This window comes from Urtica dioica, chromosome 10 (genome assembly GCF_054948205.1).
Source record: "Urtica dioica subsp. dioica isolate 48M chromosome 10, U.dioica_male_clone48M_v1_H2, whole genome shotgun sequence".
NCBI lineage: Eukaryota > Viridiplantae > Streptophyta > Magnoliopsida > Rosales > Urticaceae > Urtica > Urtica dioica.
In genome coordinates this window covers 18,501,470-18,517,947 of record NC_142765.1, presented here as the reverse complement: position 1 = coordinate 18,517,947, position 16,478 = coordinate 18,501,470, and the positions used below count along the sequence as shown (strand labels likewise).

Genomic DNA, 16,478 nt, shown 5'->3' with positions numbered 1-16,478 from the left:
CCAATAGTTGACACCTCTCAAAAAAAAAAAAAAAAAAAAGCATGTACACCCGAATATTCTCTCCTTTGGATATCTATTATTGGAGATGGACCCCAAAAAAATTCTCAACTATACTATGTGTGTGTGACATGAATTTAATTTCACAAATCATGCCTTTCGGCCCATGTACATGAAAGCCACAATTCCAATACCCTGTCTGTTTTTTATAACCATGATCCTGTAATTTACATGGAAGAAGAAAGGTTTAATCTTTTCAACACAACAATCCGATAAAATCTCCGAGTCCGAAAGAACAAAACCACAGCGACGAGGCACCCGAAAAATGCCACGCCGGCCATGACCAGAAACGATAGCATGAAGCAGTGAGTGCCGGTACACGTGTCCTCCCCCGAGGCCTCTCTATCGTAGATATACCCGATCACCCTCACCGAGAATATGTACGAGCCCACGGGGCTCGCTATGGCTATGGTGTTGAAGATCGTCCCCATGTGCCTGACCCCAAAGATCTCCGAGGTTATGGTGGGCATGAGCGACCATTGCGATCCATAACATGTCCCGACGAGGATCGAGCCTGCGTAGAGGTTCCCCGGGAGCCCCGACGCGACGACGAGGTGGCCGAGCGACAGCGTTGCCAGCGTGGCGGCGATCATAGCGGGTCTGGGCCAGCCCCGGGTCCGCAGGAGGTGGTCCGAGAGGTAGCCCGCCCCGAACCGGCCCAGGAAGTTCCAGATGCTCCACAGCGACACGAAGGAGTCAATCTCCGTCGTGGTGTAGCCCAATGACTCGCCCACCTATAAATAAGGGAGTTTTAGTTTAAGGGTATATCCGGTAACCAATTTTTTCGATTCAGGTTTTAGGGTTATTGTCACCAGTTAATTGGTTTTTTTTTCTCAAGCCCAACAACGCTCTTTTTGTTTTTAAATATAAATGGAAGAAACTGTATGAAATAGTCAAATGACTATTCTTAATGAAATTATAGCCGAATTATTCAAATATTAAATAAACACTCCAACCCATGTTCACGTCTCTTTAGTATTGCGCATGGGTCTTGTTTTAGTTTGGGCTTTTTTTTTTTTTTTTTTTTTTTTTTTTTTTTTTTAAATTTATAGATAGTTTTGTTAGAATTTCAAAGTAGAGAGTTTAAATAGGCTCCATAACTTCCCAAAATAGACTATATACTTAACTCCACAACACATGTGTAAAATTATAAACTATTTAGCTTGTGCATGTCTGTAAAATTATATGCAAATGCTTAAAAAAGCTATAAAGAGTCATAAAAATGTCATCTTAAACACATTTATTTTTTCGTTTGCCAAACAAAGTTGGTAAAAAAGCACATACCTGGCTCATGTTATTTATGGTGGCCAGGCCCGAGCCCAACCCGGCCACCATGGCGAGCGAGAGCAGCCAGAAATCGAGCCTGCCCATGGCATCCAATATGTTCATGTCTCGAAAACTCATTTCCTCCTCATTTTCTTGCCGTAATTCCTCAGCCACGTCCGAGAGAAGAGGAGTGCTGCTCCGGGGTCGCTCTTCTACTACCGAGTCACGCGGTCGAGATCGGTGGGCTCGGACCACGATCGCGATCGGAGACATCACGACGATGATCGCGAGCGCGACGAGAGCCGCGACGCGGAACGAGGAGAGCGAGAAGGCGTTTTCGAGGATGGCCATGGCCATGACGCAGAAGGCTGCGGCTAAGCCGGCGATCGTAAAGGCGTCGAGGTGGTTCTTGTCGTCGGAGTCGGTGGAGTTTTGTGGGTGGATTTGTACAAAGGGAGCGAGGAAGAGAGTGACTAAGGCGGGCAAAAGGGCTAAGATGAGTAGGTAAGTTGTTGGATTGCCTTGGCATAGCGTGTCGTAGATTTGGACTAGTATTGCTCCGCTAAGACCGAGAAACCCCTGGTCAACCATCAAATGACGAAATCAGTTCAGAAATGATTCGGAAAATAAAAAATGTTATGTGCAATCAGAGAGATGTATAGCAACTTTACCAAAAAAAAAAAAAAAAAATCCTATTTTTTCGATTTAACAAAATGTTTTTTTTTTATTTTAACAAAGAAATAGATAATTAGTCAATTAAAATGTTTGAAATTGCTATATCACAAGCGTTTTGTAAATCTCAAGTAAATAGTCATAAAAATGAGGTGACATTTCTAATTTACTCTTTCATTGAAATAAAAATGATAAAATATTTATGTCAAGTTATATGTGTAAATATATAAATATTGTTATTTCCCTAAAATTTATGAAAGGTTAATAATTATATAATAATGTAAAATTATAAATATGACTATATATACCTAATGAATTTTTTTTATGTCTTATTTAATGTGTACATATACATTTGACACACCAATATCATATAATCTCACACACAATCTAGTTGACACTCTATTCCTAAATTGTATTAAACTAAATTTGCATAAGGGTCATGTATAGCAACTTTGCCAAAACAAAACAAAAAAAAAAAACCCATCTTTTCCGATTTAACAATATATTTTTTTATGCCTTAAACTCCCCTTATTTAATGTGTACATATACATTTGAGACACCTAAACCATATAATCTCACACACCATCTAGTTGACACTCTATTCCTTATCTCTCTCTCATTTTTTTTCCTTAAATAACCTCAAAATTCAATCAATAATTTTATATTTTATTCATTTATCATTATTAAATAAAGGGCCAACTAAAAAGAACCAAACCTTCATTATTCCAACGATGGTCCCACTATAGCCCGGAAAATTCTGGACTCCACTGACCACGTTCGCCGTATTGAAGAACGTCTGTCCGTGCGCCGCCAGGAACATGAACACGCACATCACCGCCGCCGCCGGCCGCCGTACGATTCCGGCCACGGCGGCCCACATGAACGCGTATCCCACAAAGCACTGCGCCGCTCCAGCCACGAGCACCACCCACGGCCCGCAATATCTCCGGCGCCGAGATTCCCCCGCCACGGCGGCGTAGAGAAGCCCCGATAGAACGCCGGCGTTGGCTCCGATGTCTTTGAAGACGGACACGGTGTCGAGCGTTGACTGATCGTAGCCCTGCGTTGACTTCAACGCCGCAGAGTAGAGCCCGAACGTGTACGGCGCTCCCACGGCGCACTGGATCCACACGCTCGCCGCCGTAGAAACCCATTTGCTGTTTCTCATCATCAACCTATGTATCGCCAATTTTTTTTTTTAATTTTTTTTTATGTGTGATTACGTTTGGCTTTGTACTAATCTATATGCTAAAACATTATCTGTTTATATGGAATGATTGTTTGTGGCTGAAGCCAATTACTGAGTGTCACGTATAACTGCGAAAGGCAAATATAATTTTTTTAATGATATATTTTTCCATTTATTTTTATTAATATTATTTATAAACATATAGCCCAAGCTTCTATAATGTTATTGATGTACTGGGACTGTGGGAGGGATTATTGATTAAACTATATTTTGTGCTATCTTAGCATTCAAAAATATATGTGTATATATATATATTATATATATATATATATATATATATATATATATATATATATATATTGTTATTGATGTACTGGGACTGTGGGAGGGATAATTGATTAAACTATATTTTGTGCTGTCTTAGCATTCAAAAATATATGTATATATATATATATATATATATACATATATGTATATATATGTATATATATATATATATTTTGTTCCGTGTTAATCTGTACAAAATCCTTTAAATATGCTTTAGTACTGTAGGACAAACATGTTTTTTTTTAGTTTATTACAATCACCAAGCTAAAAAAATGTTATATTACAAATATCACCATTTTCGTTTATTTTTTACAAACATATAATTTGAACTACACAAAATACTCTTAATAGAATAAATATTTATCTACTGTTTTATTACATATACCTCTCCTAAAAAAATGTTATATTACAAATATCGTCTTTTTCGTTTATTTTTTTACAAAAAAATAATTTGAACTACCCAAAATACTCTTAATAGAATAAATATTTATTTACTGTTTTATTAAAAAAAAAATTAAAATCACTCTTTATAAAAAAAAAAATCTTTAACTTTTTATAAAGAAATTTTTTAACTTAATTTTTATTGTATATAGAATAGAAAATAAAAAATTATTTCATTGGGGAGTTCAATTTTTTTTTTTTGAAAAATAAACGAAAATAGTGATATTTGTAATATAACATATTTGTAAGGGAGATATATGTCGATTATATTAAACTGAAGGAATATATCTGATATTTCTGAAAATTGAAGGTATAAATCGTGTATTTCGATTAAACACATGAGATACTGTTGATATTTTCCGTATAATATATCAACTAAAGACATTCGGTCCATATCAAACCATAAGCAAATCTAATAAAAATTGGGAAACCTCCACTAAATTTGGACCAGCTCAATCTCGCAACATATGTCCGAGCCAAATTTTGTGCAACCAAAAAATATACCAATTCAAACACAACAAGAAACTGTGGGAGTATAGATCGACCTCCCTCGGCCTTAAAAGAGCTGGACCGGCAAAGGCCCAAATCGAGTCCGGCGCAAGGCGAGAACGAGGAGATCCATGTCTACAAGCAAGCAGAACAACCCAATTCAAAGCCCGAAGCCCATAAGTTATTCGTCCTCAAGGGATCATCCCACCTAAAGACGTTCAAACTCTAGTCGCCCAAGGGAAGCGGTCAAACTCCCTTGAAAGGGGGCCGAGCTCCGAGATCGACAAGACGAAGACCGATCTCGACCATACACGTGGAGCAAGCTCGACAAGGAAGAAGGCCAGAGGCGAGCTATAAATAGATTCTTCAGCTTTATCAAAGGAATTTTTTATTATTGTTTTATCTCTCGAATCCTCGCTATTTCACTTCATTTATGTTTCTCGTCAGACGTTTGAGAATATCAAACTCGATAAGGTCATTGTTTTGCTATCGTCCGTCTTTGATTAAATAAAGACATAAAATTTCTTCTGCATTTTTCGTTTCCGATTTATTCATAGTGTTTTGATATCAACTATTCGATCTTTTTCTTTATAATGGAATTCTGAGACCCATTTCCCTTAAATAAATATGCGAATTCCATTTTACTCCTATAATTTCCGTTTTGATTGTTTGAGTCGAGAAATCGGTTCAACAATTTTGCGCCATCTATGGAAAACTATCAAAATACCTAACTCCGAAGAAAACAGATCGAACCGATCTGAAGAATGTCTTCCAACAGCGAGCACGAAGTCCCCATTTCGAAAATCGATCCAGAAATGCGGGCTCCTCTTGTGAAACTGTTCGAAAGCACCACCGAATTCCAAAGACCTACCCAATCTCAGCTTGACAGCCTAACAGCGGGACAATCTTTGCTTCAGGAGTAGCTCGACGCCGAGCGAGCTGCCTTGCTGAGCTCGGTCGGTCCAACCTCCACGACCAAACGCGGCAGTTGGCTCACTTTGCTCGGGAGGGCGCCTGGATTTCTCCGGGATTCAGGTGATGCCCAACACGACCAGGCCAAGCAACCCGACCGGAATGAACCTGCCTGAAAATTAGGTCGAGCCCCCCTCCCCCCACAGGGTATTTTCCTCGAATTTTTAACCTCCCGCATGTGGGAAGAGATTCAAGAGGGAACGAATCATTTTGAGCCAGCAATTCGCCTTGGATAGAGCAATATCCAGCGTGGACAGGTCTGAAATGGAGCCGATCAGTTCGCTGTCAAACTCCCAAGGCCTATAACTCAACTTTTGACGCTTTTCGCCAGATGGTGGAAGCGAAGTTCTGAGTCGTCGACTCCCTATTGCACTATGCCACGAGCTCGGCTCCCGAGATCGACCGCCTTGTAGCAGACACCGGGCGAACTCCTTTCGCCCAGAATATCACCCTGGTTAGAATTGGAGATGTGGGAAGGTTAGACTTCCTAAGTATTCCAAAACTTATAACCTAAAATCACATATGACGTCCTTCCGCATCGCGATGTATTAGGCATACCTGAGAGATGGTGAAAAAGAGGCCGGGTACTATCAGTTATTTGCTGAAAACCTGTCAAGAACCGCCTTAGATTGATTCTCCTGTCTCGAAGAAGGATCGATCAACACTTTCCAACAGCTCTCAGCTGCCTTTTTGAAACAATATTCTATGCTAGTAGAGGACGAGGCGACCATGACCGATCTATGGAACACCCAACAAACTCGAGACGAAACCCTAAAGAATTTCATGACAAGGTTCAAAATTGTCATGTCAAAAATCCCTTGTGTCGAGGCGAATCGGCCCTGAACGCCCTTAAGAACGGACTCTGGCATGAATCCAGGTTTCGAGAGGAAATAACGGTAAACAGGCCTCCCGCCATCAAAGATCCGATTCATTGTGCTTCGAACTACGCAAAGGCCGAAAAGGAAAGAACCTTATTGGCAAAGATACATAACTCGAAAAGAATCCCATCAACGACACTCCATCCAGCCATTACAAAATCAAAGGGCGCAAGACCATTTCGAAGCAACAAATGGAGGAAGCCACAAGGCGCTCCAGATCATACTTATCACGTGAACAACGAGGGCACCTCAGAAGAGGGCAGCTCAGAATGGCCCCGTGACAAAAAGAAATACTGTGATTTCCACAAGAGCTACGGACACGACACTCTGGATTGTGTCTTAGCTAGAAAGGTTCTTATTGAAAAACATAAGAACGGAGAATTGAAGAACATCGATCTGGGTCCGCCACCCCAGAATAAAGAGTATAACAATGCCAAGCCACGAGGAAATCCCTCTCCAAAAAGAGGAAGATCCAAGGAAGATGACAATAACGCACCCCAGGCAAAACCAAGAATCGACTACATCATGGGAGGTTCAAATTTTTGCACAGAAAGTATCAGCTCTATAAAAGCCCACCAGCGCCAACTTAAAAGCACACCAAGGTTCTCCGGATCTCAAGAAAAAGTCGGCACCACAATCTCGTTTAGCAAGAGCAATGCCCAAAGACTGCATGGACCCCATGACGATGCTCTAATGATTGAGTTAGGAGTGGGCAATTGCATAGTAGCAGAATCTTAATCGATGGCGGAAGTTCGGTAGACGTCATATTCAAAACCACCTTGGATAAGATGAATATCAATGAAGCCGAAATCGAGCGCAGACCCAAACAGCTATCCGGATTCAACGGCTAAACGACCCCATCCCTAGGTATCATCGAACTCCCCGAAAGGGCCGAGGACGTAAATCGCATGGTTGAATTCACTATACTCGACTGCCCTTCTCCATTGAATATAATTCTTGGGAGACCATGGATACACAGAATGAAGGCAGTACCCTCTACATAGCACCTATGCATACACTTCCCGACCTCTAACGGAATCCAAGAAATCAGGGGAAGTCAAGAGACTTCCCAAATCTGTTATATGAGCAATCACAAGATGATCACTGAAAATATCAAGTCAGAAGAAAGTCAACCTGAAGAACCCTCCGACAACGAAGCCAACGAAAGTCAATAGCAATTAATGACTATCGAAAGCAGAACTGCAGACCTGATTCTAAAGGAAGAAAAATTAGAAGAAAAAGACGAGCCATGTGTAGAAATGGTAATACATGTTCAAATCGACGGAACCGATCCTGAACGATGCGTAGGCATAGGGGCTGATTTAAAAGGGAGCATCCGCCGAGAGCTGATTGCTTTCCTGAAAAAGAACAAGAAAACCTTTGCATGGACCACAGAGGACATGTCAGGTATCGACATCAATATCGCATCACACCAACTCAAAGTAGACCCTACCATAAGCTCGTGAAACAGAAACGAAGAAAACTTGGCCCAAAAAGAGCCAAAGTGATCAACGAAGAAGTTGAACGGTTATTAAAGGCGGGGCTAATCCGAGAGGTGAAATACCCGATTGGTTAGCCAATATGGTCATAGTTAGAAAGAAAAACGGGAAGTGGTGTGTGTGCCTCGACTGTACGGATCCGAACAAAGCATGTCTAAAAAGACAGCTTTCCTTTACCCCACATCGAACGCTTAGTCGAGGCAACAGCCGGCCACAAGATCTTGTCCTTCATGGATGCATTCACAAGATATAACCAAATCCTCATACATCCAAACGATCAAGAAAAAACTGCCTTCACGACCGATAAAGGCACTTACTGTTATAAAGATGTCATTCGGACTCAAAAACGCCGAAGCCACATATCAACGATTAGTGAACAAAATGTTCGTCGAAAAAATAGGAGAAACCAGGGAGATTTATATCGATGACATGTTGCTAAAATCTCTACGTGATTCGAACCATGTCACACATTTAGAGGAATGTTTCAAAATCCTAAACAAATACCAAATGAAATTAAACCCCTCTATGTGTACCTTCGGAGTATCCTCCGGGAAATTTCTTGGATACATGGTAACCCAAAAGGGGATAGAAGCAAACTCGAATCAAATACAAGCAATCCACGATTTGCCCTCACCGAGAAATAAGCGAGAGATTCAAAGGTTGACAGGCCGTGTCGTAACACTGAGCCGATTCATATCTCGGTCGATCGGTAAATGTTTTCCTTTTTACAAATTGTTAAAAGGAAAAAAAAATCGAATGGACCGAAAAGTGCGAAGACGCTTTTAAACAATTGAAACAGTATCTGGCCGAACCCCCAGTAATGGCAAAACTCGAGGAGGGAGAAACTCTCTACTTGTATAGCGCTGTCTCGCCTGCGGCGGTAAGTGGGGTACTCGTCAGAGAGGAACGCGGAGACCAAAACTAGTTTTCTACATCAGTAGATCACTCGTTGACGCCAAAACACGATAACCTGCAATGGAAAAATTGGCTCTCGCCATCGTCATGGCTGCCCGAAAACTCCGCCTATACTTTCAATCTCACTCGATAGTCGTAATGACCACACAACCACTATGCTCTTTTCTTCACAGCCCTAACCTATCAGGAAGGTTGACCAAATGGGTTGTCGATTAAGAGAATATGATATAGAATATCGAATTATAACTTGTGTGAAATCACAAGTCCTAGCAGATTTTCTTATCGAGCTCCCAACAAACGAATGCGAGACGACGATCGATATCGAAAACTGGACACTCAAGGTCGACGACTCATCAACAAGACAATGGGTAGGCATTGGGATGCACCTAGTATCGCCACACAGGGAAGTGATCGAGCAATCCTTCCGACTGGACTTTACCCCCTCAAACAACGAAGCAGAGTACGAAGCGCTAATCGTAGGATTGCGCTTGGCGAAAGCCGTAGGCGAAATCTGTCTCTAGTTTCCGTGATTCGCAAGTCGTTGCATACCTGTTCAACGGAGAATTCGGAACGAGAGAGGAACGCATGAAGGCGTACATTCAAGTGGTAAAAGAAATAACAAACCAATTGGATAAGTTCGAATTGACTCGCATCCCTAGAGGGAAAAACATAACCACCGACGCCTTAGCCGCGCTAGCTTCAATGTCAGACCCAGGCTATTCCGCGTTATACCGGTCGAAGTAATAAAACAACCTTCTATCACTACCAACAATACAAACATAATGGTAGTAATAGAAGATGGGGACTAGAGAGAGGATATAATCAAGTATATCTCTGAAGGACACGCCTCGACAGACAAACAAGTGTGCCGAAAACTAATCCGTCAAAGCGCAAGATTTTCTCTCATCAATGGGGCACTTTTCAAAATAAGCATCAAAAGAATCTACTTACGATGTGTAGGAAAAGACGAATCAAAGCGCATACTCTCCGAAATCCACGAAGGAAAATGTAGAAATCACGCAGCTGGAAGGGCTTTGGCCATCAAAATAAAAATCAAGTATATTTTTGGCCAACCATGATCACAGACTTTGAGCAAGACTCGCGAGAATGTGAACGTTGCCAAAAACACGCCCCGAATATCAAACAACCAGGAGAAAATCTATCATCAATCTCCGCTCCATACCCATTCCTAAAATGGTCTATGGATATCGTAGGTCCCATGCCCAATGCACCAGGAGGACTCAAATTCCTCTTGATCATAATGGATCGAAGCAGAAGCATTCTTATCAATAAAAGACGTCGACGTTAAGAATTTCATTTGGAAGAACATAATTTGTCGACATGGCACCCCACAAGAGATAATCACAGATAATGGATTCCAGTTCAAATCAAATGAAATCAGACGTTTTTGCAAAGCCAAAGGAATTACCCTGCGATATTCAACGCCCTGATACTCGCAAGGAAATGGACATGCAGAACCCACCAACAAAACCATCGTCAATAACTTGAAGAAAAAGCTCGCCGCCAAAAAGGGACGATGGGCCGATGAACTCCCAGGAGTATTATGCGCCTACCGTTGCAAAACCACGGGGTCAAAGCGGTATTACCAATTGAGCACGAAGTAAGAACAATACGCACCACCTATGCAGGTGAAAACAAAGCAACAAATAACAAAATGCTATGCAACTCCCACGACCTAATCGACGAAAGGAGAAACCAAGCATTGATACGCATGGAACAATACCGGTAATCCATCGCTTGATATTATAACAAATGTGTCAACTGTTGGAATCAATCTAGGGTTTAAGAAAATAATTAACGCTTCGGGAAGCGACGGAATTTTAAAAATTTTCTTTTACAAGTAAAAACGGTTTTTACTAACCTAGACAAGTGCAAGTACATGTAATTAAAAACTAATATGAGCTAAGAAGTTTACTAACCTTTCTTGAAGCTTGATCTTTGAGAAGCTCTTAGAAAGTTGCAACGCTCGTCTCCCCTCGCAGCACGTCTCTCTTCCTTTCCTCGGCACCTCGAGCAACCACGAAAGTTTCTATCACTAAATCACTCGAAATAAAGGAATTAGTGAGTGGGCACTTTTAAACACTACGACTTTAAGAACGAGTCTTGAAGTCGCAGAGCTAAACACTAGGTCGAGTGAGGACCTAGGTGCCAAAACAAGAAAAATCGAAAATAAACTAGAAAGAGAGAGAGAGAGAGAGGATTTCGGCCAAAGTTCTAGAGAGAGTCTCTCAAATCTCTTAAACTTGGATGAATGAAATGTGAGGAAATGAGGCTCCTATTTATAGGAGAGGCTTTACCTTCAATAAGGTATTTTCCTCTTCTATAGAATATCACATATTCATGAGCAAATATTGCCTCTTTCCCACTTAAGTCACACGGCCAAGGCAGCCTTCTAGAAGGCTTGGATTTGTTTCCTTTTTTGTTTCTTGCCTTGCCTTGACTCTACTTGACCGATTGCCTACAAGCATGTGTGGGAAATTTGTTTCCTTTTTTTCTTTTGGCAAGTATCTTGATACATTTATGCACAAAATATTCTCTCTTTCCTCTTGGGTGGTGGGCGCCTATTCTAATACTAGAAAGGCCTTCTAGAAGCTTTTCCACTTGTTCATGACAACATGAAAAATGCCCATTAAGAATTTTCAATAAAATTCTTATGAAATGAAATTAATCCACAAGGCCCAATAAATCTTATTTTGGCCGAGTGATGCATGTCATCAAATGACCATGTCAAAAAATTTATTGACATTCATTTCATCCTATGTCTCAAAAGACAAAAATACCCTTTTGACAATTTTCGTTCTTGTTTTGACTTAGCTTCCAGTTTAACTATTCCTATCGATGTGATTCGTGACAGTGACCTCATGGACCCAAATGAACAAAGCTTGAGCTAAACACTTGGACTTAAAAGTTCACAAACCTTTTCCAAGTTTAGCTTAATGCCAACTGACTCCACTAAAGAGTTGACACTGAAAATCTCTCGGTTCAAATGAATTTATTTTCTACTCAAGAATTCGACCTAATTATGATGAGTGGATCCACTGAATATTATCTATGTTTACCCTTCATGAATGTCATCAGCTAGTCGGGATTTACTAAATAACCATTTTACCCTTCTAGCTGTTATTTCCTCAACTCCTTTGTCGCTTGTGAATAAGTTAGAAACAATGTATTGACGAGGAGCTAACAAGTCACATTGTTTCATCCAAAAGAGTCAGGACTCAATTTGGACACTGGCCAGTTCATTTATTCACACTCCAAGGAACAAAGCATGAGGTGACATACATTGCATTTCAGCAATCTTGTACATGAATTCCATATCTATGAGAACTTCACAAAGTTACTCATGACATACTCACAACTTAGTACTTCACCAATAGGCCCTGTTCGGAATCACATAGTGAGCCCGAACTCTGACTTTCTCAAATGAGAATACTAAGGTGTGAAATGGCATGTCTCATTTAAGGATTAAGGTAAGCATGATGCAATTCATACGTAGTGACTTCGAGACATAAGAGGTTAAATGGTTTGTTCTTATCTTGTCTCTAGAAGTGCACTGGTCAATTCAGTACCTTCGGAAGATACCTAGAAGAACTATAGAGTCTCCAACTCTCAATGCCCCATAACCAGACATCATAGATTCTCCTAACAATCATATTGAGGTCAATAGTCCTTTGACCCTTAGATTGCGAATATATCGTTTTAAGCAAACTACGAAGAGTTTGTTCATGCAAATCTACATTTGTCTCTTCGTAAGTTGTTAAGTTTGTTTATGGACTAAAAGACTAAGGTTTTATCATAAAGCTTCAAACAAAGAAAGAATGAATGAACGTTTCAACTTTATATTAATGAATAAGCAATTACAAGCAAGAGTCTTCGTAAGACTATATGACATCAAATGTACATAAATAGACACTACTACTCTTCTTGTGGGCACCATTGACAACAAACTCACACTTGACTCAAAGAAGATATGAGTAGTCCTACATGCCTAATCCCTCTCGAAGTTGGTCGAAGACCATGTTCGCTAGGGCCTTGGTGAATGGATCTGCCAGAGATCGACTTCACCTCCACGTCTCCGCGCTGCGCGATCTCTCGAATCAAATGGTATTTCCTCTCAATATGCTTAGATCGCTTATGGCTTCGAGGTTCCTTTGAGTTAGCGACAGCCCCACTATTATCACAATAAAGGGTCATGGGCTCATCGACGTTTGGAACAACTTCCAAATACTTAAGGAATTTTCTAAGCCATACAGCCTCTTTGGATGCTTCACAAGCAGCCACATATTCTGCTTCCATTGTGGAGTCAGCAATGCAAGATTGCTTAATACTTCTCCACACAACAGCTCCACCATTAAGGATGAACACAGATCCCGAAGTGGATTTCCTGGAATCCTTATCCGCTTGAAAATCGGAGTCGGTATATCCCGTCATAGTCAGGTCAGTACCTGAGTATGTAAGCATCAAGTTCCTAGTTCTTCGAAGATACTTAAGAACATGCTTAACAGCAATCCAGTGCTCGGGTCCAGGGTTGGATTGGAAACGACTAACTACGCCAACGGCGAAACAGATGTCAAGTCTAGTGCAAAGCATAGCATACATGAGGCTTCCTACGGCAGAGGCGTAAGGAATTTTCTTCATGTCTTCAATCTCTTGTGCAGTCTTGGGAGACTGGTCATTAGAGAGTGAAACTCCATGCCTAAAGGGTGTTTGGCCCTTTTTGGAGTCTTGCATCGAGAAGTGATCCATTACCTTATCAATATAAGATGCTTGAGAGAGCGACAGGGTCCGGTTTTTCCTATCTCAAAAGATTTGGATCCCCAGAATGTACGCGGCTTCTCCTAGATCCTTCATATCGAATTGCTTTGCCAGCCAGACCTTAACCTCAGATAACTTACCCACGTCATTACCAATGAGTAGTATATCATCGACATATAGTACCAGAAACACAACTTTACCTTCGTGTATTAACTTGTAAACACAAGGCTCATCTATTGACTGTTCAAAGCCAAAGCTCTTTACAGTTTCATCGAATCTAATATTCCATGGCCTAGATGCTTGCTTTAATCCATAAATGGACTTAAGCAACTCACAAACCTTGGTCTCTTGACCTTCTTCCACGAAACCGTCTGGTTGAGCCATGTAAATGCGCTCGTCAAGATTGCCATTCAGAAAGGCTGTCTTGACATCCATTTGCCAGATCTCATAGTCGAGAGCTGCAGCTATGGATAGGAGTATGCGGATGGATTTAAGCATCACGACTGGCGAGAAGGTTTCTTCATATTCAATCCCTTCTTGTTGGGTATAACCCTTCGCCACAAGTCGTGCTTTGAACGTCTCGACGTTCCCATCAGGACCCATTTTCTTCTTGTATATCCACTTACACCCTACGGGTTTAATCCCTTCAGGAAGGTCTACAAGTTTCCAGACTTTGTTGACATACATCGAGTGCATTTCAACTTTCATGGCGTCAAGCCAAAGGTTTGATTGAGAACAAGCCATCGCTTGGCTATAGGAAACAGGATCATCCATGTCGGAGACGGCTACAAGAGAGTCTCCATAAGACATGTACCTGTCAGGCTTTTGAGTAGCCCTCCCACTACGTCGAAGTACTATTTCACGAGATTCTGATGAGTTAGGTTGTGTTTCAGGTGGGGTAAGAACAGTTCTTACAGATGAGGTAGAAGCTTCCTCACCCAACTTTTCTTCAAGCACAATTTTGCTTCTAGGTTTTGCATCCTTCATAAAGTCCTCCTCAAGGAAACGAGTATTCGTGCTAACGAAAGTCTTATCATCCTCGGGACTAAAGAAAACGAAACCTTTGGTTTCGTTTGGATATCCCACAAACAGGCACAATTCTGACCTACTAGCCAACTTGCTAGTCTTTTGCCTCAGCACGTGTGCAGGGCAACCCCAAATTCGGAGGATTCAGAAAGTTTGATCCTCTTTGGCTCCCTAATTAGATCATTATCTATTTCGGTGTCTAAAAGAGAAGGTTGCGTGGGATAGATGTAGAAAAGACCATTCTTCATACATGCATCAGTGACAAAAGAATTAGAAAAAGAAATACGAATTTCATTCTTTATAAACTTTAAATAATAATCCTGCTCGAAAAGTTGAGCAACAGATATTAGGTTTTTCCCAAAGGAAGGAACATAATAAACATCATTCAAATTTAAAGTTCGATCTTCAAAAGATAACGTCACGGATCCCACAGCCTTCGCAGACACCACGCTCCCATCACCCCACTTGAAGCAGAAGTCGCCATCCTCTAAGCTTTTGCTTTTCCTAAAACCAGTCAAGGAGCAGCAAATATGGTTTGTAGCAGCGGAGTCAATAATCCACGATGATACATTATCAGCTACTAAACAAGCTTCAGTAACAAGTACAATACCTTTTACTTTGGTTTTGAGGTAGGCAGGACAGTTCCTACGCCAGTGACCAGGCTCATTGCAGTGGTGGCACTTGTCTTTAGACTTGTCCACCTTCGGAGCCTTTGGCGCCTTCTTCTTCGTTTGAACCTTAGGTTGGTTCTTCTTCTCGGCATTGCGAGGTCTCTTTTTAGATCCAGAGGTGGAGGCAGTAGCATGTACTTCTCCTTGAGCCCTCTTTTTCTTAGTGAGTGCCTCAGCGGTTTGAAGTTCCTTCATGAGCTCGGTAACAGTGTACTCCAGCTTGTTCATGGAATAATTCAACTTGAAGGTATCAAAGGTTTCGGGGAGAGTTTCCAAGATCATATCTATTTTAGTCTCCCCATCAATCTCGGACCCAAGGATCTCCATTTCGTTTAGATAGCTAATGATCAGCATCATATGATCTCTAACGGGAGTTCCAGCCTTCATACGACAGTTCATGAATTGTCGGACCGCTTGTTGCCTAGCTTGACGTCCTTGCCCTCCAAACATCTCATGGAGATTGTAGAGCATATCGGTGGCAGTTTCGTAATCACGATGTTGTTGTTGCAACACATTGTTCATCGATGCCAGAATGTAGCACCTCGCAATCTCATCGGATCGAAGCCAGGCCGCCAGGGCGTCTTTTTCCTCTTGCGTCGAATCTTCATTCGTTTGAGGACAGGGGGTGGTGAGAACCCATTTGTGCTTGTCGACAGTAAGGACTATGTCGAGGTTACGTTTCCAGTCGACGTAATTGTCGCCTTCGAGTTTATTCGAGGAAAGAATGGTTGAGAGAGGGTTGAGAGACATATTGCCTATAAAAGTTGAAACAAGTTTATGATTAGTCTTTGGTTTAGGATTTAAGTTTTATTAAGACTTTTATAAAATCCAAAGGTGTTATAAACCAAACGATAATTTACTCCCTCAAGAGAAGGCCGCAAAAAATCTCCTTTTATAAGTAAATGACACATCATTAATGCTAAGCCAAGATGTCAATACATCAATTTTGACTAGCCACCTTTTAAATTGGTTTGATCACTCACATCCTTTCGCAGAGCCTCAAGGGAGGATTACTAGGGATTGAGCCTAAGTGTGCAACCAACCACTTAGTCCAAAAGGTCAACTTTGAAAAACAATCCCCCAAGGGGAGGCCTTGCCATCATCATCTCACTCTCGGACGTAGCTCATTGAGCAATGATCGAAGCAATAACGCCTTGGAGTACTCCCATTTAAGTGAGGGTCGCAAGAGCGGCTCTTAGTCCCACGTTAATTGCTTCTTTCATTAGTGTTGGGGATCGCGGGTTACAAATAACAAATATAACCCTCCCACTTAGTTTTTGGAGTTGGTTCATCGACTCTT

At 41.3% G+C, this 16,478-nt stretch overlaps 2 protein-coding genes across 2 annotated transcripts; one reads left to right on the top strand and one right to left on the bottom strand.

The window, feature by feature from the left end:
* Window positions 1–44: 44 nt before the first annotated feature.
* Window positions 45–3,279, bottom strand: LOC149383713 (protein NUCLEAR FUSION DEFECTIVE 4-like). Its single transcript, XM_089628886.1, has 3 exons — window positions 2,711–3,279; window positions 1,342–1,902; window positions 45–791 (listed from the first exon to the last, which is right to left on the bottom strand). Exons 1-3 carry the CDS (start codon window positions 3,164–3,166, stop codon window positions 225–227), a joined length of 1,584 nt encoding a protein of 527 aa, XP_089485012.1. The 5' UTR covers window positions 3,167–3,279; the 3' UTR covers window positions 45–224.
* Window positions 3,280–6,153: 2,874 nt separating this feature from the next.
* LOC149383712 (uncharacterized) lies at window positions 6,154–7,029 on the top strand. The gene has a single exon (XM_089627890.1). The coding sequence runs from the start codon at window positions 6,154–6,156 to the stop codon at window positions 7,027–7,029; it is 876 nt and encodes a 291-aa protein (XP_089484016.1).
* The last annotated feature ends 9,449 nt before the right edge of the window (window positions 7,030–16,478 follow it).

Excerpts from the sequence above, each read along its gene's own strand:
- LOC149383713 (XM_089628886.1), bottom strand. The coding sequence starts at position 3,166 with ATGATGAGAAACAGCAAATGGGTTTCTACGGCGGCGAGCGTGTGGATC. Across the intron at positions 1,903-2,710 it reads CCATCGTTGGAATAATGAAG|GGGTTTCTCGGTCTTAGCGG; the intron begins GTTTGGTTCTTT and ends ATGGTTGACCAG. Across the intron at positions 792-1,341 it reads CCATAAATAACATGAGCCAG|GTGGGCGAGTCATTGGGCTA; the intron begins GTATGTGCTTTT and ends CCTTATTTATAG.
- LOC149383712 (XM_089627890.1), top strand. The coding sequence starts at position 6,154 with ATGGAACACCCAACAAACTCGAGACGAAACCCTAAAGAATTTCATGAC.